This window comes from Trachurus japonicus, chromosome 16 (assembly GCF_045865225.1).
Source record: "Trachurus japonicus isolate A0001 chromosome 16, Traja_1.0".
Lineage (NCBI taxonomy): Eukaryota > Metazoa > Chordata > Actinopteri > Carangiformes > Carangidae > Trachurus > Trachurus japonicus.
In genome coordinates, this window is record NC_140922.1 from 35567805 (window position 1) to 35592053 (window position 24249).

At 44.2% G+C, this 24249-nt stretch overlaps 1 protein-coding gene across 1 annotated transcript in view; it reads left to right on the top strand.

The window, feature by feature from the left end:
• The window catches only part of LOC146972807 (thyroglobulin-like), a 40800-nt gene extending 16551 nt beyond the window's left edge, over nucleotides 1–24249 (top strand). Inside the window, exons 15-50 of the mRNA XM_085803258.1 lie at nucleotides 158–235; nucleotides 355–449; nucleotides 933–1044; nucleotides 1624–1785; nucleotides 2403–2600; nucleotides 2722–2849; nucleotides 3973–4123; nucleotides 4633–4791; nucleotides 4976–5119; nucleotides 5652–5816; nucleotides 5938–6042; nucleotides 6917–7020; nucleotides 7131–7236; nucleotides 7704–7877; nucleotides 8885–9055; nucleotides 9569–9628; nucleotides 10428–10487; nucleotides 10666–10803; nucleotides 11335–11517; nucleotides 11919–12033; nucleotides 12148–12227; nucleotides 12326–12472; nucleotides 13375–13434; nucleotides 13727–13861; nucleotides 15689–15874; nucleotides 15953–16160; nucleotides 16795–16882; nucleotides 16995–17148; nucleotides 17975–18219; nucleotides 18363–18530; nucleotides 19678–19818; nucleotides 20703–20890; nucleotides 21486–21590; nucleotides 21737–21877; nucleotides 23332–23513; nucleotides 24072–24249. Of these exons, the coding sequence (XP_085659384.1) occupies nucleotides 158–235; nucleotides 355–449; nucleotides 933–1044; nucleotides 1624–1785; nucleotides 2403–2600; nucleotides 2722–2849; nucleotides 3973–4123; nucleotides 4633–4791; nucleotides 4976–5119; nucleotides 5652–5816; nucleotides 5938–6042; nucleotides 6917–7020; nucleotides 7131–7236; nucleotides 7704–7877; nucleotides 8885–9055; nucleotides 9569–9628; nucleotides 10428–10487; nucleotides 10666–10803; nucleotides 11335–11517; nucleotides 11919–12033; nucleotides 12148–12227; nucleotides 12326–12472; nucleotides 13375–13434; nucleotides 13727–13861; nucleotides 15689–15874; nucleotides 15953–16160; nucleotides 16795–16882; nucleotides 16995–17148; nucleotides 17975–18219; nucleotides 18363–18530; nucleotides 19678–19818; nucleotides 20703–20890; nucleotides 21486–21590; nucleotides 21737–21877; nucleotides 23332–23513; nucleotides 24072–24172 (4937 nt within the window). The 3' untranslated portion in view covers nucleotides 24173–24249. The remainder of the gene's footprint in view (nucleotides 1–157; nucleotides 236–354; nucleotides 450–932; nucleotides 1045–1623; nucleotides 1786–2402; nucleotides 2601–2721; nucleotides 2850–3972; nucleotides 4124–4632; nucleotides 4792–4975; nucleotides 5120–5651; nucleotides 5817–5937; nucleotides 6043–6916; nucleotides 7021–7130; nucleotides 7237–7703; nucleotides 7878–8884; nucleotides 9056–9568; nucleotides 9629–10427; nucleotides 10488–10665; nucleotides 10804–11334; nucleotides 11518–11918; nucleotides 12034–12147; nucleotides 12228–12325; nucleotides 12473–13374; nucleotides 13435–13726; nucleotides 13862–15688; nucleotides 15875–15952; nucleotides 16161–16794; nucleotides 16883–16994; nucleotides 17149–17974; nucleotides 18220–18362; nucleotides 18531–19677; nucleotides 19819–20702; nucleotides 20891–21485; nucleotides 21591–21736; nucleotides 21878–23331; nucleotides 23514–24071) is intronic.

The window sequence follows — 24249 nt, forward strand, 5'->3', positions numbered from 1 at the left end:
ACAAAAAAAAAGATAATACAGAAATTCAGAACACAGAACTGTGATATTTAACTTGTTTTATTGATCATCAGTCAGGACTAAAGTAGAACCGAGTGACATCGTCATGTAAAATAACCACAATAACAAAGTGTGTGTGTATGTGTATGTGTGTGTTCAGCTCAGTGTTGGTGCGTCGATGAAGATGGAGAATACATCCCAGGCTCCCTGACCAGCCGCTCACTCAGCCTGCCCAGATGTAAGCACACACACACACACACACACACACACACAGAGGAAGATCAGCATAAATTAACTGACTTGTGTTAGAGCTGGAAATGCAGGAGGCGACAACCTGAACGTGTGTGTGCGTTGCAGGTCTGACTTCCTGTCAGAGAGCTCAGACTCGTTCTCTTCTCTCTGGTTGGACGAAAAACATCGACGCTTCACCGTACGACCCCAAGTGTGATGAGGTAAGAACACACACACACACACACACACTCTGACACGTTACTGCACTTTTAAACCAACATTTAAAGGTATTCAGAAAAGAAACTTTAATTTGATTCCACTATGGGTCTTAACATTAGTCTAATAACTCATCTGTCAGACGATGGAGCCCAAACTTTGTGCAAAATTCTATTTTCGAGTAAATCTGGGGTGAAATCCCGCCCGCTTGGTAACGACCAATCAAATTAGTTTTCCTTACTCGGGTAAACTCGTGTGGAAACTTGTGGAAGGAGGTGGAACAAATAGGACAAACGGCCGTTTCTGAACACCTATAAAAGTTTCTCAGACTCTGTGGCACATTTGAAAACAGTGGATCAGATCTGATCAATAAAACAACTATCGATGAAATTATAGATGAGAAATATTGTGTCCGTTCAAAATGTTCATATACTTTAACTCCGCCCACATGTCTAACACTTGTATTTGTGTGTGCGTGTGTGTGTCAGGACGGCCGTTACTCTGTGCTGCAGACAGGGGGCGCTGCAGGTTGGTGTGTGAACCCTCAGACCGGAGAGAAGATTCAGACGGCGACGCTGAGCACCAGCGGAGAGCTGACCTGTACGAACACACACACACACACACACACACACACACTCTCTCTCTCTGCCGTCAGTGATGCATTCACTGTCACTTCACTGTGTTAAAGGGACAGTTCAACATTTAGTCAAATTGGCCCATTGCCATAACCCCTATAGTCATAGCAGTAGGTTCGTTACCTTTAATTGTCGGTGCAAGCTGTTATTAGAACGGCGTAGCAGAGCCGTGAGCTGCTCAGAGCTACGCTACAGAGGCTCATTATGGGATTTCTTGGTTTCCCTCATCAAACTCATCAAATACACAATCCAACAACTCCACAACGCTCTGGTGGACAAGTTGTGAGCTGCACATTCACCACACTATGAGATAATAACACAACGTTACCACACAGAGTTGTTTTAGAGGGAAATACAGAGACTGTTGATGAAAAACTGTCCCTGAAGGCAACGCGCATCAGTGGTTTTGCATGAATTTCCCTAAAAATAAACAATTAAAGGTAACAAACCTACTGCTATGACTATAGGGGTTATGGCAATGGGCCAAATTTGACAAAATGTTGGACTATCCCTTTAAAGTGTTGGCGGTGTGTGGTGCGTTCAGGTCCCAGCTGGTGTGAGCTTCAGGGTCTTCAGTGTCGCCCCGACGGCTCCTTCCTCCCGCTGCAGTGTGATGTCACTTCCTGTTGGTGCGTGTCTGTGGACGGGCAGGAAGTGGGCGGGACCAGGACGCCTCGCCAGACGGGTCGGACGCCGTCATGTGACCGTAAGTCATCAGCAGGTCGTTGCCTAAGACTAGAGCACTGTAAAAGAGAGTAACGACACCTCCATTGATTCCCGTGGTAAGGGTTTAAGGGTTTAAGGGTTTTGCCCCCTAGTGGCAGGATATGGGTATTGCAAAAGCGCCCAGAAAACCCATTCACTCCAATGTATGTGTGTTGCCCACTTGCTGGTAAATTGATGAAAACGGCCGTGTTTTTGTTTTTATGTGTCTTGGTCATATCAAATTATACTTATAATTTGTTGATTATAAAATGTAGATTGAAACATTAATGTAGATAACTGTTTTTTTGTTGTTGTTTTTTACTGGCCTATGTGTTAATGTTTATCTGTAAAGGATCCTCAATGATGCTATTAACGTGGGTGATCTATAAATGTCCTTAAATTATTGAAAACACCACACTTGCTCATTCACCAACAATGTAGAGATGTCAGTTCTTGGGCGCTTTTGCAAAACCCATATTCCTCCACCAGGAGGCGCTTCCATTGGACCAATGCGTGTCTTTACTCTCTTTTACACTGCTCTAGTGATGATGAAAGACAGCAGCTTCTGATTGGTCTGTCTGTCTGTGTGTGTGTTTTTGTCACTGTGTTTGTCTCCAGGTCCCGTCTGTCCCGACCCCGTCGTTACCCACGGTGCACTGCTTTGCCGGCGCCTGGCAGCAGCCGACGGCCGTCAGAGCTGCGACCTCGTCTGTCACCATGGTTACCACAACTCGCTTCCTGTCAGCAGCTTCACGTGTGACACTGGGAGTCGCCGGTGGGACGGAGACGACAAACCGCTGAGAGGAGCCTGTCAGAGTGAGACATCGTCTTACTTCTCTGAGGATCTTTGTGTGTGTAACACGTTTACACACTTTGATTGTTTTTCTGTGTGTGTGTGTGTGTGTGTGTGTGTGTGTGTGTGTGTGTGTGTGTTCAGTCTCTCGGCCTCTCCAGACGGTGTCGTCCTCTCAGCTCTGGTCCTTGTCCTCGTCCTGCTCTCAGATCAGCCGGTTACAGTCTCTGTTGTTCATCTCCATGACCAGCAGGGGGCTCTGCTCCCAACAGGTGAACACACACACACACACACACACACACACACACACACTACTCTTGTCATAATACCAGAGTCTCAGTAGTCGATACCAACACCAGTGAATTTTGATGATTCTCGATACTTATTTGATACCAAGATTTTTTTTTTAAATACAAAAAAAAATCTGAACCCATGTGTTTCTCAATTCATTAGTCTACTTTATTTTTAAAAAAAAACTGTTTCACATCAAACTTTTTGTATTTAAGCTCCACTGAGCATCAACAACTTCTCAGGCAGAAACATGAAGTAAGAACAGAGTTAAATGGTGAATATGTCTCAACACAAACAGAAACTCATGTAGTCGTTACTTCTCATTCATTCACTTTCAGGCTGTTTTCACTCAGACTGCTGCAGAAACGACTCATTGTTTTTCAGTTTGTTTGTTTCACATTCACACGTGTATGTTTTTCCTCTGGTCCAAACCATCATGGATGTGTTATGGTCCATATGAAACAGTTTCAGTTCACTAAACCAGTGGGTCTCAAAGTGGGGTCCGGGGACCCCGAGTGGGTTCAAGGGGGCCCCCAACGTTTTCTTGAAATTTACTATAGAACTGCTACCACTTTTTCTAGAATCTTTTTCTTTTTACCTTTTTTTGAGAAAATTTTACCAGTTTCTTCTAGAATCTTTTAAAAACTTTTTTTTGAGAAATGTGACAACTTTTTTCTACTGTAGAAAAATGTTAACTTTTCTATTTTAATTTATATTACAATCTTTACCACGTTTTTATAGAATTTTTTTATAGAATTTTTACCACTTTTTTCTAGAAATGTTTAAATATTTTTGGAGAAATTGTACCAGTTTTTTTCCAGAAATTTCTCTACAATATTTCCAAAAATTCACACCATTGGCCCTAAGTTGAACGTACTTTATCTAAAAAAGTAACGTTCTTCAGTCTCAGAACAAGTATTTGTGTATTTCTGGCTTGCTTCAAATTTTGTCCAATGGGGGTCCGTGGTGTAATTTGTGTCTATTTAGGGTCCTTGATGTAAAAAAGTTTGAGAACCACTGCGTTAAACAATTGCACATTACTACATCTGTGTGTGTGTGTGTGTGTGTGTGTGTGTGTGTGTGTGTGTGTGTGTGTGTGTGCAGCTGCCCATGTCCGGTAGCTCTGTGTGGGTGTGTGACGGCTCCTCGGTGCAGCTGCAGTGTGTCAGTGTCGGTGCTGAGTCGGTGGATCTGAGGCTCAAGTGGAGCGTGTCCCTGTCTGAGCTGTCTGACCTGCCCGACCTGCACGACGTCGGTGAGTGTGTTTCCTCTTTAATAACATGTACGAGCAAACTGTTTTTAGACCCTGAGGATATTGAATGACCCCTCCCACATCCTTCACTCAGAGTTCGACCTCCGACCCTCAGGTAGACGTTACAGAGTCCCTCACTGTAAACTCAACCGTTTTAAGAATTCTTTTATGCCAACTTCTAGCAAATTGCTTAACAAGTCTGTGCAATAACTCTTACAGTGCTCTTACCATGGGGACTTTATGAGGTGTATGTATGTGCTATGTTGTGGGATGTGTGCAATATGTGTTATATGTTATGGGATATGTGCAATATGTGTTATGTTATGGAATATGTGCAATGCTGTTGGATTAATATGGCTGAGGTGTATTGTTCTTTTTGTTTTTTGTTTTTGTCATTATTTTTGTGGCCATCAAGGCATTTATGGCGCAGCTACAGTGTCCAACAACAACAACAACACACACTCGTGATCAGAACCATCAGAAGTTGATCAGGTTGTGTCTTCTGTGTTCAGGTTTGTTCCTGAACGAGTCCAGACTCCTGGAGGGAGTGCAGAGGCTTCTGGGAAACATCCGGTCCATGTTCACGTCGGAGCCTAAACTGGTTTCCATGACGACGGCAACCTTCGGCTGTTCCCCCGGTTACCACCTGTCTGGAGACGGTGAAGGCTGTGGTGAGTCGTCTGGTCTGGACTGGTCTGGACTGGTCTGTGCTGGTCACTACTAGTCTGGACTGGTCTATACTGGTCTGGACTGGTCTATACTGGTCTGGACTGGTCTCTACTGGTCTCTACTGGTCTGTACTGGTCTGTTCTGGTCTGTACTGGTCTCTACTAGTCCCCGTCTCTGTCTCTACAGTGGCTTGTCCTGCAGGCAGCTTCTCCAGAGAGGGGGCGTGTCTTCTCTGTCCCGAGGGAACCTATCAGGACGAAGAGGGGCAGGGCTTCTGCAACAGCTGCCCCACTGGTTCCTCACCCGCTGGATCCTCATCTGTCAGTCAGTGTGAGTCAGAGCTTCACTCACTGGGCCTTAAACCATCAATCAATCAATCAATCAATCAATGGAAATCTAACTCGATGTGTGTGTGTGTTTAGAGTTTAGAGTTTATTTATTTAGCACAGAAATGACATGACACATTTCAATGGCTAACAAGTAAACATAGAAAAAAAAAGCAGATAAAGTGCATACATAATCAATGTTACATGAGCAAAATGAACAGAAATGAGAAAAAAAATAAAGAGATAAAGTGCAAAGCGATTCGGTAACAAATAGAGACAATAGAGATAAGGTACAAAAAAAAATGTATTAATTAAACTCATAAAGAGACAAAGTGAGGATGTGGGATATGGAGAGAGCGAAAGAGAGCGAAAGAGAGAGAGGAAAGAGCGGGAAATTCAAGAGAAGTTGAGATGTATTTGTAGCTGCTTTTTAAAAAGTGAATAAGAAGAAATGGATCTTAGTGAAGGAGGTCGTCCATCCCAAAACATAGGACCTCTGTAAGTCAAATTAAACTGATGGTGTGTGTGTGTGACAGGTGTGACGGACTGTCAGGGGCGGGGCCTGCGCTGTTCGGAGAGCGGCGACTTCCTGTCAGCGCAGCCTGACTTCCTGTCCGGCAGGTGGAGGTGTGTCAGCAGCGTGGGGGCGGAGCTTCAGTGGACCAATAGCGACGAGGCTCTGACCGATGAGGAGTGCTCAGGTGACGACGCAGCAGCAGCAGCAGCCAATCAGAGAGCAGCTACTGTTTGTTTGTTTTTTTAACATTTGGATGGATCAGTGCTGTTAATGTGTGTGTGTGTGTGTGTGTGTGTGTGTTGTAGTTCTCAGCAGGTTTCAGGCTGTTCCTGGATCAGATCTGATCGTCGGAGCTGAAGATACTGAAATCCTGCAGACGATGACCTCTGACCTCAAGACCTGTGTCCAAGGTGACACACACACACACACACACACACACACATACACACACTGTGCTCTTCACCAATCATGTGTACCACACCAAAAAAATGGGTGTATGCCAATTCCACCGCAAGGATCTGAATTTATCAATCTTAACATGAGCGTAGGGTTGAGAATTTTTGGTAACACTTTACTTTAATACATGTTCATACTGTAATATTGACATTACACTGTCATAACCATCAATGAATACTTATGACAGCTGTCTTTAAGTGTCATTCGGTAAGTTATATCACTTTGTTATGACAACTTGACATAATTTGGCACTTGGGTCTGCTATGACAGGTTATGTTGTCTTTGTGTCAAGTTGTCAGAACAAGGACATCTCAAACAATGTCAACTTTGCATCAAAAGTGACATAACTTACCGAATGACACTTAACGACAGCTGTCATAAGTATCCATTGATGTTTATGACAGCTGTTATGTCATGGTTATGACATTGTGGTCAGTTTTATCAAAGGTCAAAAGGTCAAAGGTCTCTTTATTGTCATACAACACATGTTAAAAACATGGGATGAAGGAAATTTCGATGCCCTGGTCCCATGCCAGCCCACTAAGATAAACAAAAATAAATAAGTACAATAAATAGAAACTATAGCTAAAAACTATGGTAATGTCATTTAAAACATACCGTAAAAAAGTAAGTATGAACACGTATTCAAGTAAAGTGTTACCAAACTTTTAAACTTTTTTGAGAAGTTTTACCAGTTTCTTCTAGAATTTTTAAAAAACTCTTTTTGTGAGAAATTTGACCACTTTTTTCTAGAATTGTTTTGAGAAATTTGACCACATTTTGTAGAACAGTTGAATCTGAGCTCTGTTGTGTGTGTGTGTTTCTCAGCTTGTGCAGTGGAGCCGTCCTGTCACCATGTGGCGCTGTTCAACAGACAGTGTGAACTGTACAGCACACACACACTGAACACACACTGCAACACCTCGCAGCAGGTACATACAAACACACACACACACACACACACACATACACATACACATACACATAAACATACACACACCTAAACATGTGATTCACGTGTATTTGACGTGTCGTTCTCCAGACCAGTGGGTTTCTGGGTAATCCTCAGGCCGAGCTGTTTGATTGGCTGAGCTGCTCTGTCAAAGTGAGGGGCGGAGCTTCAGAGCTGGTGGTCATCAGGAAGAATGGTAAGGTGTTACCGTGGCAACCAGGCGGCGACGGACACTTGGAACAACAGTTAGTTTAGTTTAGTTTAGTTTGTTTGGGTCTTGACATGGCACCTCGATGTACAATAGAAATTACAGCTCAACATAAATACAGCAATGTGACAAGGTCTAAAAAAGAAAAGAGTAACAAAACAGAAAATATGTAAATCAAGGTAAACAGTAAGTAAATTAAGAAAGTGTACAATAGACATTTAGATTGAAAAGGTGTAGGCTGAAGCTTAGTTTATTTTGCCTACCCTATTATAAATCAGGTTATATTAAAAACTATGCAATCTACTAGAGATAAAACTGTCTACAGCATAGCAGGCATCATGGTTCATTGTTCTAACTTACATCAATTGATCAGCCGATTTTTGAGTGTTTTTTAAATGATACTATGGTAGTCTGACAGGTGTGTGTGTGTGTGTGTGTGTGTGTGTGTGTGTCAGGGGCGGAGTTTCTGCAGACCAGGATGACCCGCGTAGTCTCAGGTGTGTTCAGGACTCAGGTGTTCCCGTCCGGTCGGACCTCGGTGACCGACGCTCACCGTTTCTGTCAGGACAGCTGCAGCCGCGACGCCTGCTGCGACGGCTTCGTCCTCAACCACAACAAGCTGAACGGAGGTACGTTACTATAGAGACGGGCCGGGTGAGTGAGTGAGTGAGGAATGAGAGTGGTGGAAAAAGTTTCTTTTAGATAAAGGAACAGACTGTGCATATGAGAACCAAGGGGAAACAAACAAACATATATAGTATATGTGACAAACATACAGTATGTGTATACATTTATAAAATAAGTAAAACTAAGGCCAGGGCTTCTTTTGTAAATCATACTTACCAATAATACTAAGCAGTTTAATGGCATTTTTCTTTTTCATAAGATTGAGAGCTTTTATGAAATGAAAACATTTGTTATGAAACATGTAAAAAACCTAAGAGTTGATTTTTAGAAATTTGCACTTGTGTCTGTATGTTATTGATGAGAAAGTCATCAAGTTGTGAAGTGCACATTCACCACGCTATGAGATAATCACGTATAATTATGTAACATAACGACACATGAAACAAATACTCTGAACTACTTGTGCTTTTGAAATCCCTCCGCCCAGCAGCCGTGTCAGGAAAGTAGTTCTGTTCTGTCTCATATTGTTACATGATTATTTCATAGTGTGTTGTATCCTTGGAAAACATTTGTGAGATTGAATTTCTATAAGAGGAGTATAAGATATTACTATGAATTTTACGTATAGTTTTGTCAGGAATTTAAATCTTTTCAAACTCACAGGTTAACTCCAAGAGAGAACCAGTGATACATGATCATACATGTTTCGGTGTTGTCTAAGTGTTGTCCATTGTCTAACTGTGTCTATTTATGCCTCATCTTTGTATAGTAGCTTGTATTCTGTGTATTTTATCACTTTCCTGTTATGTGTAGGGACGACAGATGGAAATTAGCTGGGAGCTAAATCTGGTGCAACCATCTTTTCATTTTTTTTTCCTTTAAATGATTAATGTAATTGCACACTGTCCCTTAGTAAACTAATAAACTAAACTAAACTAAGTGATGGTTTTAGATATGGATGTAGAAGTGTTAGTGAGTGACTGGATGAACGCCCCCCCCCCCCCCACAGGGTCTCTGTTCTGTGGTTGGCTGAGAGCTCCGTCGGTGCTGATGTGTGGCGACCAGGACTGGGACGTGATTGGACAGGGACCGGCCAGTCGTGACTGTGGGACGAAGCTAACGAACAAGGAGCAGGACGGGCGCTTCGTGTGGGACTTCGGAGGAGAGACATTCACGTTCGGTGAGAGAAATTTTTTTAATTTTTTTTTAATGCATTTTGTATTATTGTTTGCCGCCACTTTTTTGAGAAATTTTACCACATTTTTCTATAATTTAAAAAAAAAAATCTTTAAAACATTTTTTTTTACCACTTTTTTCTAAAAATTGTACCACTTATTTTCCAGAAATTTCTCTATAATCTACGCCTAATTTAAACGTACATTGATTGTTTATGTATTTTGTCAAAATGTTATCCAATGGGGGTCCGTGGTCTAATTTGTGTCAATTTTGGGGTCCTTTTTTTTTTTTTTTTAATTTTCCAATAAACAAACAATTAACAAACAATGACAGACATTCCCTCCACACTCTACAGGGTTATAAAAGGGGAGAAAAAAAAACAAAAAACAAAAAAGTAAAACAAAAAAGAAGAAAAGGTGAGAGAATTTAACCCTCGAGGTTCAGACAGGAAGTAGGTTAGTTTCTACCCACTGATGCTGTGTGTGTATGTGTGTGTGTGTGTGTGTTTGGTTCCCAGGTGGCTCAGCTCTGCCACAGGACGATGCCTTCGTCTTCCAGGGCGTCTACCTGAACTCAGGTACCTGACCTCTGACCTTAACCCTGACTCCCACTGCTTTTTTATTGTGCAATACAAGTGACAAACATGGAGACATGACACAGCACAAGACATGAAGGACCTAACACCGCAACACAACAGCTAAAAAAGCAAATTAATTGAGAAAAAGAAGAGAGTTAGAATCAAAGAGAGTTAGAAAATTAAAACCTTTTCTAGTTTTAATTTTAGCTATAGCCTTTCGAATATTTCAAATAAAAAAAACATCAATTTGAGCAGCTTGTCTGCATGATTATCATTTGACAGACACTGTTGATATCAACACTGGTATCTTGTACAATGCACAATAACAAGGTAGGTTTATACATGGCACTGGGCCCAGATTAATAAATTGCAGTTTTATATAATATACTGTATATAGTGGGTCCCTGCTGCATCTCTGCATCAGGTTGGGGGTCTTTGGCCTAAAAAACATTGAACACCCCTGTGTTAGACGTTAGCAAGAGAATAGAAAGAATGAATAAAACGGGTATAAAAAGAGGAAGAAAGAATGTAAGTGAAGATAGACAATTTAAAAAATGCTAATAAATGTTTTTTCTTTTGTTTGTTTATTTCAGTCATTTACTTTTTTCTTCTTTTTTTTTTAATTTTATCTCTACGTCTAACTTTTTCATAGATTTGTTCTTTGATGGCCCACTGCCACGGTTAATACACAGCAGTGTGTTAAACATCATGATGATCGGTGTGTACGTGTGTGTGTGTGTGTGTGTGTGTGTGTGTGTGTGTGTGTGTGTGTTGACTCACTGTTTGTGCATCTCAGCAGCTCGTTCTGGTTCTGGTTCTTCGTCATGTGCAGCATCGACAGAACTCGATCCTCTGGACGGTGTGTATCATCTGAGCAGTTCTTCTTTTTCTTCTCCTCCTCCTCCTTCTTTTTCTAAAATAATAATATTGTGATAAAAAAAATATTATTTTACTCACATCAGAAAACAAACATCCTGTCGTGCGTTTGTCACAGATGAAGATCAATATAATGTGTGTGTGTGTGTGTGTGTGTTCAGTGTCAGTGCAGCAGAGGTTCGAGTCCCTGTCAGGAGACGACGTCCTCGTCGACCCTCAGAGGAAACTCCCATCTCTCTCCTTCTGGCTCAACAAGAACAACTACAACTCCCAGCAGGCATTGCTCTGGTGCTTCTCACGTACGTACCTACAGCCGCAAGTTGTTGTTGTTGTTACTTGTGTGTGTGTGGTGACCAAGGGGGCAGTTGTGGGTCTGAGAAGTGAAGTCACTTCCTCGTTCAACAAACTGCAATCCCCTCTTCTTCCTCTGGGGGCTGGTGTCAGAAAGCAGCATTCTCCATAGACCCCCATGTTAAAATCACCCACTTTACATCCTCAATAAACATGATCAAAGCCTGGTGTCAGAACGTTTTCTGCTCTCAAACGATAGTTTCTACCCCCGCACACACTCTGAGGGGGGGGGATTTTTTTTAAACTCTACCGTTTTACTGTTATTAGGTTAAAACTTGAGTGACAGGTCCGAGCAGCTCCGTGGACAGCTGCTTCGAGGCCAGTGGGCGGGTTCTCGGCCGGCCAATCCAACATGGCGCTGTTCAGGCCGCCATATTTTAGTCACAAAAACGACTCCCCAAAACCAATGGGGGACGTCACGGATGCTACGTCCATTCTTTTTACAGTCTATGGTGGTAACAGGTGTGTGTGTGTTTCAGGCTGTGAGGTGGAGCCACTGTGCTCGCTCTGTGACATCACAGACGGCGACGATGACTCAGCAGGTTTCTTCAGCTGCTCCTTGTTCCCCGACACCAGAGTGTGTGGAGGCTACGAGACACCGCTGAGACGAGCCTGTCGCCCCCTGCTGGACCGGAGGCCCAACAACACCTACAGCAAGAAGGGTGGGACACAGACACAGTATCCTTCTCCTCCTTCCTCTTCTTCTCCTTCTTCTTTCATTTCATTTATTGTTTATTTGCCGAGGACAATGCACATTAATGAACAATTTACCACAGTGGCGTCATGTACGTGTGCCGGATTTAGCTCAAAGCTAGTTTCCGTCCGTAGTCCTCACATTAAAAAACAGACAGACATACCAGAGATCACAGATAATAATAATAATTCTTGTTCTTGTTCTTCTCCTTCTCCTTCTTCTCCTCTTTCTTCTTCTCCTTCTTCTTCTCCTTCTTCTGATAGGAGAAATTGGAAGTGTTACATCTGACCCATGTTACAACCATCCCCGCTCTGCCCTATGTTAAGTGGATGTGTATTACTGATTATTGATTCCTCTTGTTTGTACCAGTGGATCTGTCAGGACCGGTCAGGAGCTTCTACACCAGAGTTTCCTTCCAGAAGATGGTGTCCTACTCCGTACGCAGCCGAGTCAGCGTGAGAGAGGACACACCGCTGTCTGAGGGGTACACACACACACACACACATACACACAATAAATGTATTACTGTATATGTGGAGTTAACATCTTCAAAAAGTGAAAGTTTAGTGAGTCAATCTGCATGTGTGTGTGTGTGCAGGTTCAGGGAGTGTGAACGTCGTTGTGATGAAGATCCTTGTTGCCGTGGCATCGGTTTTGTCCGAGACACCAAGTCAACAGGTGACTACAGGTGTAACGGTGATGGCTGCTGTTTTGTTTAGTTTGTTTACTATTAACTGTGTGTGTGTTCATGTGTGTGTGTCTGTGTGTGTGTGCAGGGGCCTCAGACGTGGTGTGTCTGTCTCTGATCAGTCTCGGGGTTCAGACATGTGGTGAGGACGACAGGACGACCTGGAGGACTCAGGACTGTCGGGAGTCTGACGTCAAGACCAAACCAGAACCATTCGGCTGGTACCAGAAACCTGGTAACGACCACACACACACACACACACACGGACATACACTGACTGAAAGGCATGTGTTATGGGCCAAAGCTTAAAACTTCACAGACAGCTTAGAACTGATCCTTTAGTGATTTGAAAGGGTTTCCCTTATGGGAACCTCAATCTTGGTCCCCATGTCGTCAGTGGTGCCCATTGTGTAGGTGGTCCCCGTGTTGTCAAAGGTCCCCAGAGGTCCCCGTGTTATCAGAGGTCCCCATGTTGTAGGTGGTCCCCATGTTGTAGGTGGTCCCCATGTTGTCAAAGTTCCCCATGTTGTAGGTGGTCCCCATATTGTCAGAGGTCCCCATGTTGTCAAAGGTCCCCATGTTGTCAAAGGTCCCCATGTTGTCAGAGGTCCCCATGTTGTACAGTGTCGGTGGAACAGCAACCTTTGACAACACGGGGACCTTTGACAACATGGGGACCTTTGACAACATGGGGACCTTCGACAACATGGGGACACCTGACAACATGGGCACCACCTACAACATGGGGACCTCTGATAACATGGGGGCCACCTACAACATGGGGACCTCTGACAACATGGGGACCACCTACAACATGGGGACCTCTGACAACATGGGGACCTTCGACACCATATGGGGACCTTTGACAACATGGGGACCACCTACAACATGGGGACCACCTACAACATGGGGACCCCTGACAACATGGGGACCTCTGACAACATGGGGACCACCTACAACATGGGGACCAAGATTGAGGTTTGATTGATTGAGGTCCATACCTATAGTGTAGGTGGTCCCCATGTTGTGACTGTGTAAACACATTAATGTTCCCATCACGATACAAATACAAGCCCACACATAAACACAGTGTAACCCAGTGTGTGTGTGTGTGTGTGTGTGTGTGTGTGTTGTCAGTGAACCAGTGGAGTTCAGCTCCTGCTCTGTGTCCGGAGTTCAGCCTCAAGACAAACACAGGTGAGACTGGATACTACTGATACTACTACTCTTACTAATGTTACTACTACTGCAGTACTACTGTTACTGATACTGTTATTAATACTATTACTGATACTACTACTATTACTAATACTGTTACTGTTATTGCTGTTTCTACTTCTCTTACTGATACTGTTACTGCAGTTGTACTAGTGCTACTGCAGTTGTACTGATACTACTACTGTTAGCTTCTGATACTGATACTTCTGTTACTACTACTGTTACTGATACTATTGTTACTACTAACCTCCTCCTGCTCCTCGTGTCTCAGTGTCTCTGGACGTTTGGCGTCTCCTCCCTGACTCTTCCCTCCTGGTCGACCCGTCTCTCTCCACGTATGACGTCATCCACTTGAGCCGTGACATCAGCACCGACCGGAACAGGACCAGGGATTGGTGTCTCCATGGTAACCACAGAAGACAAACACAACAGAACACAACACACGTCTTGTGTTTCACTGTGTTTCACACACTGTCACTGTGTTTCTGCGCCGCCATATTTGTGTCCGAATCAGGGCAACCTGGGCACAGATCACAGCGTCACGTTACCAGAACAAGTGGAGTAGTAGGAGGAAATCATCAAGAGACCGAAAACTGACGTTATTTGAAAGATGCCAGGATTATATTGTGCTGTTGACTGTGATAGCAGTCGCCAAAAAAAACCCGGACTGCAGTTTTATTCCATCCCAAAAGACGTAAAGTTATAGACGGAATAAATGGTTGACTGCAGGCATCTATCAGTGGCAGCGTGGGCTGTGACAAGTCTCACTAAAAGAGGGGATTCACTTTTTAATAACATGGATATATTGAATTCTGCATTTTGATTACTTTCTTATTAATTGCTCACTGATTCTGCATTTAGGGTAGTTTTATTTCTGTATAACAGACCGTTGCTAAGTAAAACGGGCCGTTGCTAGGGACGCCGCTCTGATCAGCGGAGCAGGGCAGAAGAACTATCAAGGATTTTTACCTTGTGTTTCATTTTTACCAGCTTCAGACTAATTGTGACTTGTAGCTTGTTAGAGGGAGAGTGGAGGCTCTCTGCCTCCCTCACCGCTGCTGGAATCAAACCTGCGATCAGAGCAGACAGAGCGGACGGGCCAGCGCAGTGTCACAGCTGTGACCAGCTGTGTCTGTGCCACCGCGAGTCCGTGACACAAACGTGTCCCGTATCGTCATCTCTTATGACAGACAGGACGACATAAATGTCCACATCGTAACATTTACATGATAATTCATCAATCTACTGATTGATTATCAAAAGCTCGTTGAAAACAACTACACACGAGTCGACAGGAGGAGGGTGAGGAGCAAACAGTGGAGAAGTGACCGGACTAAGGACTTTGATCAACATTACGTCTCAAATTAATTAATTAATTAGTTCATAAACTGTGTAATAAGTGGGATAATATAGAGTTAGTCTGTTGTTATAGAGATATAAACCCAGACAGGATGTATGAAACCCTGTCATTTTGTCAAGAAACGGTCATTTCCATCCTGCGGTTTGATGCTGTCATATGAGGAGACCTGTCAAATCGGACACAAATATGGCGGCGGTCCCTTCGACGTGACGTCACTGCAACCCATGATTACCAGATAAAAGAATTGGACCCAGATTAGAGGTTGTCACTACCCGATTTGTATCGCTACCCGATTTGTGACAGCTACGTACGGCAACTCCACTTGGACAAACTTAGTTGAATTGACTTAGGATCACTGCCCTATGTGCGTCGCCAGAGACGGTTTATCTTTTTATTTTATTTTTTAAAATACGTTATTAGTAATGTAAATTGAGGGTTGGTTGTGGTGGTCTGGATCTTTATGCTCAGAAAACAGGAACAGAGGTAGAGACTTTTAGTGTTTGCTCTCGTCTTTTCTCGCCGGCCTCATCACCACGACAACCACAAACAATCACAACTACCACAACACTCACTGAATAAACAAGTCTGCCGCGGCTGTCTTATGACGGACGTCCGCGTTTTTTTGTTTTTTTTAAAATCATTTTCACAGTATCGTATTTTAAATGTACAGAACTTTAAGCAGACTTGCGATTGTACGCAGATCGGGCAGTGCCCAAATTAAGTTTGTCCAAGTGGAGTTGCCGTAGGCAGCTGTCCAAGATGGCGGCCGGCCTGCGCATGCGCAGACCAGTTTTGTCACAAATCGGGTAGCGTTGCAAATCGGGTGGTGACAGAGATGCATCACTTCATCACTTCCTGTTCACTTCCTGTCAGCCTGCGAGGAGGCGGAGTCTTGTGTGGCCGTGTCACTCGGGGAGGCGGAGTCTGCCGCCCGCTGCGTCCTCTACCCCGACACCACGGCCTGTGGGCTGAGCTCCGCCCCCGGCTCCTCCACGCCCGCCGCCACTTCCTGCCGGCTGGTCGTCAGAGAGCCGGCCGCCCAGGTGTACCTGAGGACAGGTGAGCGGCGTCAGCCAATCACAGCACAGAGCACAGGTTGGTGTTGGTGCTCACCTGGCTTCTTGTGTGTCTCCTCAGAACGGTTGCCGCCAGTTACGACCGTCGCCATCCCGGGTCACGGGACCTTGCAGGGCGTTGCCGTGGAGACAGCCCTGGGCTCGGACCTCCAGAGGACGGTGGTTCAGTTCCTGGGAGTCCCCTACGCACGTCCACCAATAGGATCGCTCCGCTTTGAGGAGGCGCAGCCAGCTGATTGGACGGGAACCTGGGACGCCACCAAACCACGGTAACCACCTGTCTGTCTGTCTGTCGTGATGTCATAATGTAATAAAGTTTCACCTCATGATGTAATAACACCGTATTTTGTAATAAGTTGTTACATAATGAACCAAATTATTACATTTTCTTCATAAAAACAAATGCAAAACCTGCATTTTGTAATAATTTGGTGCATTATGTAACAACTTATTACAAAATGCGGCAAAGTTTATTACATATTGCGTGTGAGGGATGATGCCCGACGACAAGGTGTCACTAATCAGGAATTGTGGCTGAATTTGCCTTAATTTGTGTAACTTTGTAAAGACTTGATTTATTACCTTAGTTGTTATGTGTTGTTCTTTGTCATTATCTGAATTTTCTCATTACTATTTTATATTTTTGTGTATTTGAATATTGTGCTGATTATTAAACAAATCAATCAGAGGTTACTCAACAGTTTCTTAGTACTTGAGTAGTTTTTTCAGCAAGTACTTTCTTATTTCTCTTATTCAAGTAAATAGCTTGGCTACTGCTATGGCTCCTTTTTACTTTTACTCGAGATATATTATTCTAAGTTACAATACTGCTACTTGAGTACAATCTTTCTGTGTGTGTGTGTGTGTGTGTGTGTGTGTGTGTGTGTGTGTGTGCGCGCGCAGGCCGACCTGTGTGCAGCCAGGTGAGGAGGAGTCAGCAGGTGTCTCTGAGGACTGTCTCTACCTGAACGTCTTCTCTCCTGTTGCCGTGGTGAGTCTTCCTGTTGCCGTGGTGACTCCTCATCTCTCTCAGGTCATCTCACAGTTCACCTTTGACCTCACCTGTGTGTGTGTGTGTGTGTGTGTGTCTGTGTGTGTGTCAGAGGGGGCGTGTGCCAGTCCTGGTCTTCTTCTTCAACCCATCAGCCAATGACAACGCGGCGGGATTGTTGGACGGCTCCGCCCTCGCTGCTGTGGGTAACATCGTCGTGGTAACGGCAAACTACAGGACTGCAGCGCTGGGATTTCTGAACACAGGTGAACAACACACACACACACACACACACACACACACACACACACACATACCTCTTCCTTAACCACTCCTTTATATATTAACGACATCTGTAAAATGTATTTTTTTGGTGAAAAACACAAATATTCTATGTTCTGGTGATAATCTCCAATCTCCCCTGTGTTACCAACAAGGAACTGATCAAATTAAAGTGTTGGTTTGATGAAAATAAACTATCACTAAATGTAATAAAATCTGAAGTATGCTTTTTGGAAATTGTAAATGTAAAAACGCAAGTTCACCTTAAAATTAAAGACAAGCTCATTAAAAAAGCAACACAAGATCACAGCATACAACACAAGATACAGTAATACAACACAACACAATAAAAACCAAAAACACAAAAATGTGTAAAGAAAAAGACATTTTGGATCAGAAATCTCTACTTACTTTGTACCATTCACTTATAACCCCCTATTTGTTATATTGTGTTGAAGTATATGGGGTAATACGTGTGAAAGTAACCTCAAATGGATATGTACATTGCAGAAACAAGCTATACTATATAAATATTTTGTTTTTAGCCTCTAAAACATTAAGATTTCTGGACCTTGAAATTTAAAACTGGTCAACTTATGTTCAATGTAATTAATAACAATGTTCCAGCTGTTTTCTGATAGAGAAGGGGGTTATTATTATCTGAGAGGACACCATGTGTTAAAACACCCTGTTGCCCTATGGAATGGCTTTAGATATAATGTATTTTAAAAATATGTTTGGTGCTGCTTGTACTCGGGGGAAAATTAAGAAATGAAATGAACGACTTGACTTGCCCCTTCCTCCCCCCAGATGATGAGTCTGGTCTCCGTGGTAACTACGGGCTGTCGGACCAGGAGGCGGTGCTTCGTTGGGTCAACGCCCACATCTCCCTGATGGGCGGAGACAACAGCAGCGTGACGGTGGGGGCGGAGCGTCAGGGCGCTGACATCACCAGCCTTCACCTCCTCTCCTCCTCCTCCTCCTACTCCTCCGCTTCCTCTTCCTCCTACTCCTCCGCTTCCTCTTCTCCTCTGTTCCACAGGATGATGCTGATGGTGAGTCTGTCGGTCACTCCAGATGTTTCCTCATTCAGCAGCTGTGGAAAATTTACTGACACCTCCTCTTCCTCTTCCTCTTCCTCTTCCTCTTCCTCTTCCTCTTCCTCTTCCTCTTCCTCCTCCTCCTCCTCCTCCTGCAGGGTGGGTCTGTCTTCTCTCCGTCCCTCCTCTCCTCCTCCTCCTCCTCCTCTTCCTCCTCCAGACGTCTGGCTCTGGATCTGGCCTCGGAGCTCGGCTGTGTGACCTCTGACCTCCCCTCCTGCCTCCGGGCGGCGCCGGTTCACCAGCTCAACGCTGCTCAGACCAAGGTAGAGTTTAAAGGCCTGGTTTCTGTCTCACCTGTGCTTGCAGAAGTCATAAAACATTAGGGTATGGATTCACTTTATTACCAGACCTTAAAAAAAAACAATAGACCAATGGTTCTCAATGTGTGGTCAACTTTTTCTTGAAATTTTACCATTTTTTCTAGAATTTTTTTTTTTTTTTTCAAGAAATTTTTACCACTTTTTTTGAGAAATTTAAACTTTTTTTCTTTTTTTTCTGGAATTTTTTAAAAGCTTTTTTAATTTTTTTTTAAAATTTTACCACTTCTTTTCTAAAAGAGTTTAAGCTGTTTTTTTTTGTTTTTGTTTTTGACGACCATCAATCATCATGTTTGCTTTGACACGACTCCCAGTCAACTTTTAAACCACTTACAATATTTGGAGTTTGAATCCAGTGGGGAAAATTTCGGTCTTCTTCTCTGTTTCTGGTGTTTATGTGTGACAGCGTTACAGCGCCACACACAGGCCTGGTGGAGGTACTACAGTGTTTAGAGTTGTTTTTACTGGATCAGAGTGGAAGCAGAGATTTATGGAAACAATGATGCATTTAAGTAGCCTATAAATCTCTCTGCCCCCTAGCAGCAGCAGATCTCTTTGCTCCGTAGGTGGGTCTAGAAACGAGCCATAGGAACTTTTTGAGTCTGGAACACCGTTTGTGTTGACCAATCACAGCGCTCTATCTGTTTAGAGAGTCGTTGGGCGGCTTAACGCCATGACGACATACATTTTAATTGGCTTGTCAGGCTAACGTCATCCTGCTCTTTGCTCTGATTGGTCGTAGCGCTGCCCTATTGGTGCAGAGGCAGTTTGAAAGACAGCCTTCATCCCGCCCCCTGGATTGAGCCGAGGTCTACCGCTCGTTGCCAGACTAGACATGTTAATGATATAGTCTGGATGGTCAGGCTAGCATTTAAGGGAAACTTTTTCAAAATGAACAAGAAAAAGATTGTTTTGAGTTCACTCACTGAGGCCTCAGTGTGCCTAGTTTCTGCAATTTAGTGAAAATAAGATAATAAAAGGTACAATCTCAACAAAAACAGTTTGTGGCGAAGGTCAAAACTACCAGAAGTTAAGGTCCTAAAAACATAATGATTAGTTTTAAAAAAGCCTCTCACCTGTCCTGTCCCTGCAGCTCCTGGCGGTCCGTGGTCCCTTCAGGTCCTGGTCTCCGGTCCGCCGTGGCTCCTCCCCCCCATCAAGCCTCCACAGAGTCGACCTGCTGCTGGGAACGTCGGAGCAGGACGGGCTGATTGGCCGAGCTCGCCGGTTAAAGGTCAGAGGTCACAGGAAGTCACACCCCACACCCCACCCCTCCACAATAAGGGTGTATTCCCATCTTTGGTTCAGACCTTTTGGGTCGTTGCAAATGCATATACAAATACAAATACGAATCCTGGTACGATTCATTTGTGGTGTGAATTCAGCCCGAACCTTCTCCGAACCAAATGCAAAATCTAGTAATGTACAAAAAAGTGCCTTTTTGGGTTCAACAGGCTTCCGTTTTTGTCAGAAAATGCAGAAATCATTGCTCATTAGCAACATGCCAGCCATATTTTTTATTTGGTAGTTTTTCATTTGACACATAACTTTCTGACAGCTGTAAGAGTCTCTCCATGTTTCTCCTCCTTCTGTGAACAGTAAAAATGGTACATTTACAACACAAGATGATTGTCTTTGAGTTTTTTTTTTCTATTTTATTCTCGACTATTTGAATATTTGAAAATCATTGCCCATCCCTAGAAGACACACTCCCCAATATATAGGAGGCATTGATGAAGGCTCTCCTCCGTAGTTGTCTTGCACGTCTTTGCCCTCAATGATGAAGTGATGTAAACGACTGGAAATACCAAATTAAAAGGGCAGCGAGAAACATGACCTGCACTGTGTAGCTACTTTTTATGCAATATTCCGTCAAAAAATGTTATCCAATAATTGAGCAACTGTAGGACACACATGCTTTTGTTTTCAAAGTTTGTCTGCTTGTAAAAAAAAATGCAATGTGAATAGGAACTGCACCAAGTTAAAAAAAAGCATTTTTTCCGTACCAAAGCAAGTGAACTATTGGACTTTCCTGGTGTGAATACGTTTGAGTCAGTGACTTGGACCCATTCGGGCTCCACTTCCTGTTTGTACCGGGTGTTTTGTGTGTGTGTTCAGGACTTCGAGGCGCTGCGGGGCCGGGCTGACGGGAAGACGGCATTCTACGAGGCGCTGAGTCGCTCGCTGGGCGGAGAGACAGGAAGTGAGCTGCTGAAGGAGGCGGCGGCCTGGTTCTACTCTCTGGATCACAGCCCCTCCCCCGCAGGATACAACCTGTTCTCCAGAGCGCTCAACAACGCCACCAGGTTAGAGACACACACCCAACACACACACCTGGTCCCACCTGAGATCTGGATCAATACCTGGAATTGACCGAGTAACTGACAGTCTAGTAAAAAGTACTTGAAAGTGATACTTGAGAAAAAGTATCTTACCAGAAAATGACTTTTACCCCTTTCCCACTGGTCAAAAAACCCGTTTAAACCCGCTAACAATCGGCTTTTGGTGGCAGTGGGAAAGGCGCACCGAGCCTCAAACGACTCGGCAAGCGACGCGGGTTAAAATCGCCTTTAATCGGCTCGGCTCCGTTCGGCTTGCAGTGGGAACGCCAGACCCGGGTCAACCCGCTAATTTACGGGATGACACTGAGCGTTAGGTGACGCCACGACATTTAAAAAACCCGCGTTTGATTCTAAACTTTTATTTTGTAGTAACGAAGATGGTTAAGGGAAATGTATCAGAGTAAAAGTTCACATTGTATTTAGGAAATATAGTGGAGTAAAAGTGGAAGTTGTCAGAAATATTTAGTATTTAGTACAGTAACAAAGTATTTGTACCTTATTACATTACAACGCTGCCGAGTGATTAGTTATTGATCCAGAGGACGTTGTGTCCCCACAGAGATCTGTTCATCACCTGTCCCACTCTGCACATGGCGTCCCACTGGGCCGACAGCAGAGCCAACGTCTTCCTGTATCACCTACCGGCCTCCAGCACCGACCTCAGGTACCACAGCTGTCCAGAGAAAGAGTTTCACTGTACTAGCTGTATACGTGACAAATAAAGCACCTTTAGCTGTCCACTTCCTGTCTGGGCCTCCACCACTCTGATCACCGCTGATCATACCTGTTGATTGGGTTTTTGTTTTTCAGAGCCGACGTGTTCGTTCCTCTGGACGTTCAGCTCGCGTTCGGGACTCCGCATCATCCAATCAGCGCTCAGCGTTTCACCTCCTCTGATCGACGCCTCTCATTGGCCATGATGAGCTACGTGTCCAGCTTCGTCAGGACGGGGTGAGACACCTGCACAGGTGTAAGGACGGGTGGAGCCTAACCCAGGACTCAGTAGAACTCAGTAGAGCTCAGTAGTACTCAGTAGAGTCCAGTAAGATCTAGTAGAACTCAGTAGAGCTCAGTAGAACTTAGTAGAATTCAGTAAGATCTAGTAGAACTCAGTAGAGCTCAGTAGAACTTAGTAGAATTCAGTAAGATCTAGTAGAACTCAGTAGAGCTCAGTAGAACTCAGTTGAGTCTAGTAAGATCTAGTAGAACTCAGTGGAGCTCAGTAGAGTCCAGTAGAACTCAGTAGAACTCAATAGGACGAATCACCTTGTTGTTTACAACTACTTCCTGGTAGAAAACCAGCATGAGAACAATAGTGACGGACGAGAGTTTCGCTTTATATATCTAATTTCATGTCACTATATCACCGTTTAGACTAATCTGATGTTTGTAAAGTCTATAAAACCAATGATTGGACAAACATTACTATTACGTGTGCACATTTTTGTAATTAGTCATGGTTATCATAGATTAGCTGGGCTAACGGTTAGCTACCTGTTTAACTTTAATAACTCAGTGACTCAATAAACGGTCCATGAAAAAATATTTTCTCCAGCGGATATCTGAGTTCCAACATGACTGAGCTAACTGGAGTAGTTTCATGTCGTGTCCCACAACGGGAGGGTTTTAACAGCTGACGTCCTGCTGTTAGCTTAGCTACCGTTAGCTGTCCCTGTCAGCTGAGCCACTGATGCTTTCTAGACACTGCGATTCCCCCAAACTGAATAAATACAACACATAGCAACACAAAACACACACACACAGAAATAGTAATGTTTCTTCAACCATTTAATATGATGTATATAGCTAAACTCTCGTTCGTTACTATTGATCTCATTCAAATTACTTGCTGGTTTTCTACCCGGAAGTAAAATGTAAACAACAAGGCGATTCGGTCCATAGAGCTCAGTAGAGTCCAGAAGAGCTCAGTAGAGCTCAGTAGAGTCCAGTAGAGCTCAGTAGAGTCCAGTAGAGCTCAGTAGAGCTCAGTAGAGTCCAGTAGAACTCAGTGGAGCTCAGTAAAGTCCAGTAGAGTCCAGTAGAACTCAGTAAAGTCCAGTAGAGCTCAGTAGAACTCAGTAGAGTCCAGTAGAACTCAGTGGAGCTAAGTAGAGCTAAGTAGAGTGCAGTTAGAGCTCAGTAAAGTCCAGTAGAGCTCAGTGGAGCTCAATAGAGCTCAGTAGAGTCCAGTAGAAATCAGTAGAACTCAGTAAAGTCCAGTAGAGCTCAGTAAAGTCCAGTAGAACTCAGTAGAGCTCAGTAAAGTCCAGTAGAACTCAGTAAAGTCCAGTAGAACTCAATAGAGTTCAGTAGAGTCCAGTTAAAGGGGGAGGAGTCTGGCTCAGGGAGGTTTGTGATGTCACCAGGTGAGATGATGAAGTTAATTTGTCGTGTTTTTTCCTCAGGAGCCCGAACCCGTCCCGTGTGTGGGAGGAGTCAGTTCTGCCGCGCTGGCGGCCGGTCCAGGCCTCCGAGGCCCCGCCCACCTACCTGCAGCTAAGCCTCGCCCCCGTCCACCAGCAGGGCCTGAGTCAGAGACCCTGTTCCTTCTGGAGACACCTGGCCCCGACACTGACCGCTCTGACAGGTGAGACGGACTGGACTCTACTGGACTTTACTGGACTCTACTGGACCCTATTAGACCCTACTGGACCCTACTAGACCCTACTGGACTCTATTAGACTCTACTGGACCCTACTGGACCCTACTAGACTCTACTGGACCCTACTGTACTCTATTAGACCCTACTGGACTCCACTGGACTCTGCTGGACCCTACTGGACTCTACTGGACTCTATTAGACCCTACTGGACTCTACTGGACCCTATTGGACTCTACTGGACCCTACTGGACTCTACTGGACTCTATTAGACCCTACTGGACCCTTCTGGACTCTACTGGACCCTACTGGACTCTACTGATCTCTACTGTGTCCTCTTGACCTGCTACTCTTTGTTTTACTTTACTACAGTAGAGTCTAGTGGAGTCCAGTAGAACTCAGTAGAAGTCAGTAGAACTCAGTAGAGTCCAGTAGAGTCCAGTAGAACTCAGTAGAGTCCAGTAGAGTCCAGTAGAACTCAGTAGAGTCCAGTAGAGTCCAGTAGATCTCAGTAGAACTCAGCTCCCTCTGTTCTTCTCTCTGCAGGTGAGTCGGGGGCGGAGCCTGTCCTACCTGTGCTGAGCCCTGATTTGCCAGTGGCTGCAGCTTCCGGCCAATCACAGCCCGAGAAGGACGGCTACAGTTAATCACATGACATCACAGCTTCCTGTCTCCACTTTGATTCATTGATCCAGTTTGTATTGATCCAGTTTCCAATCATCAA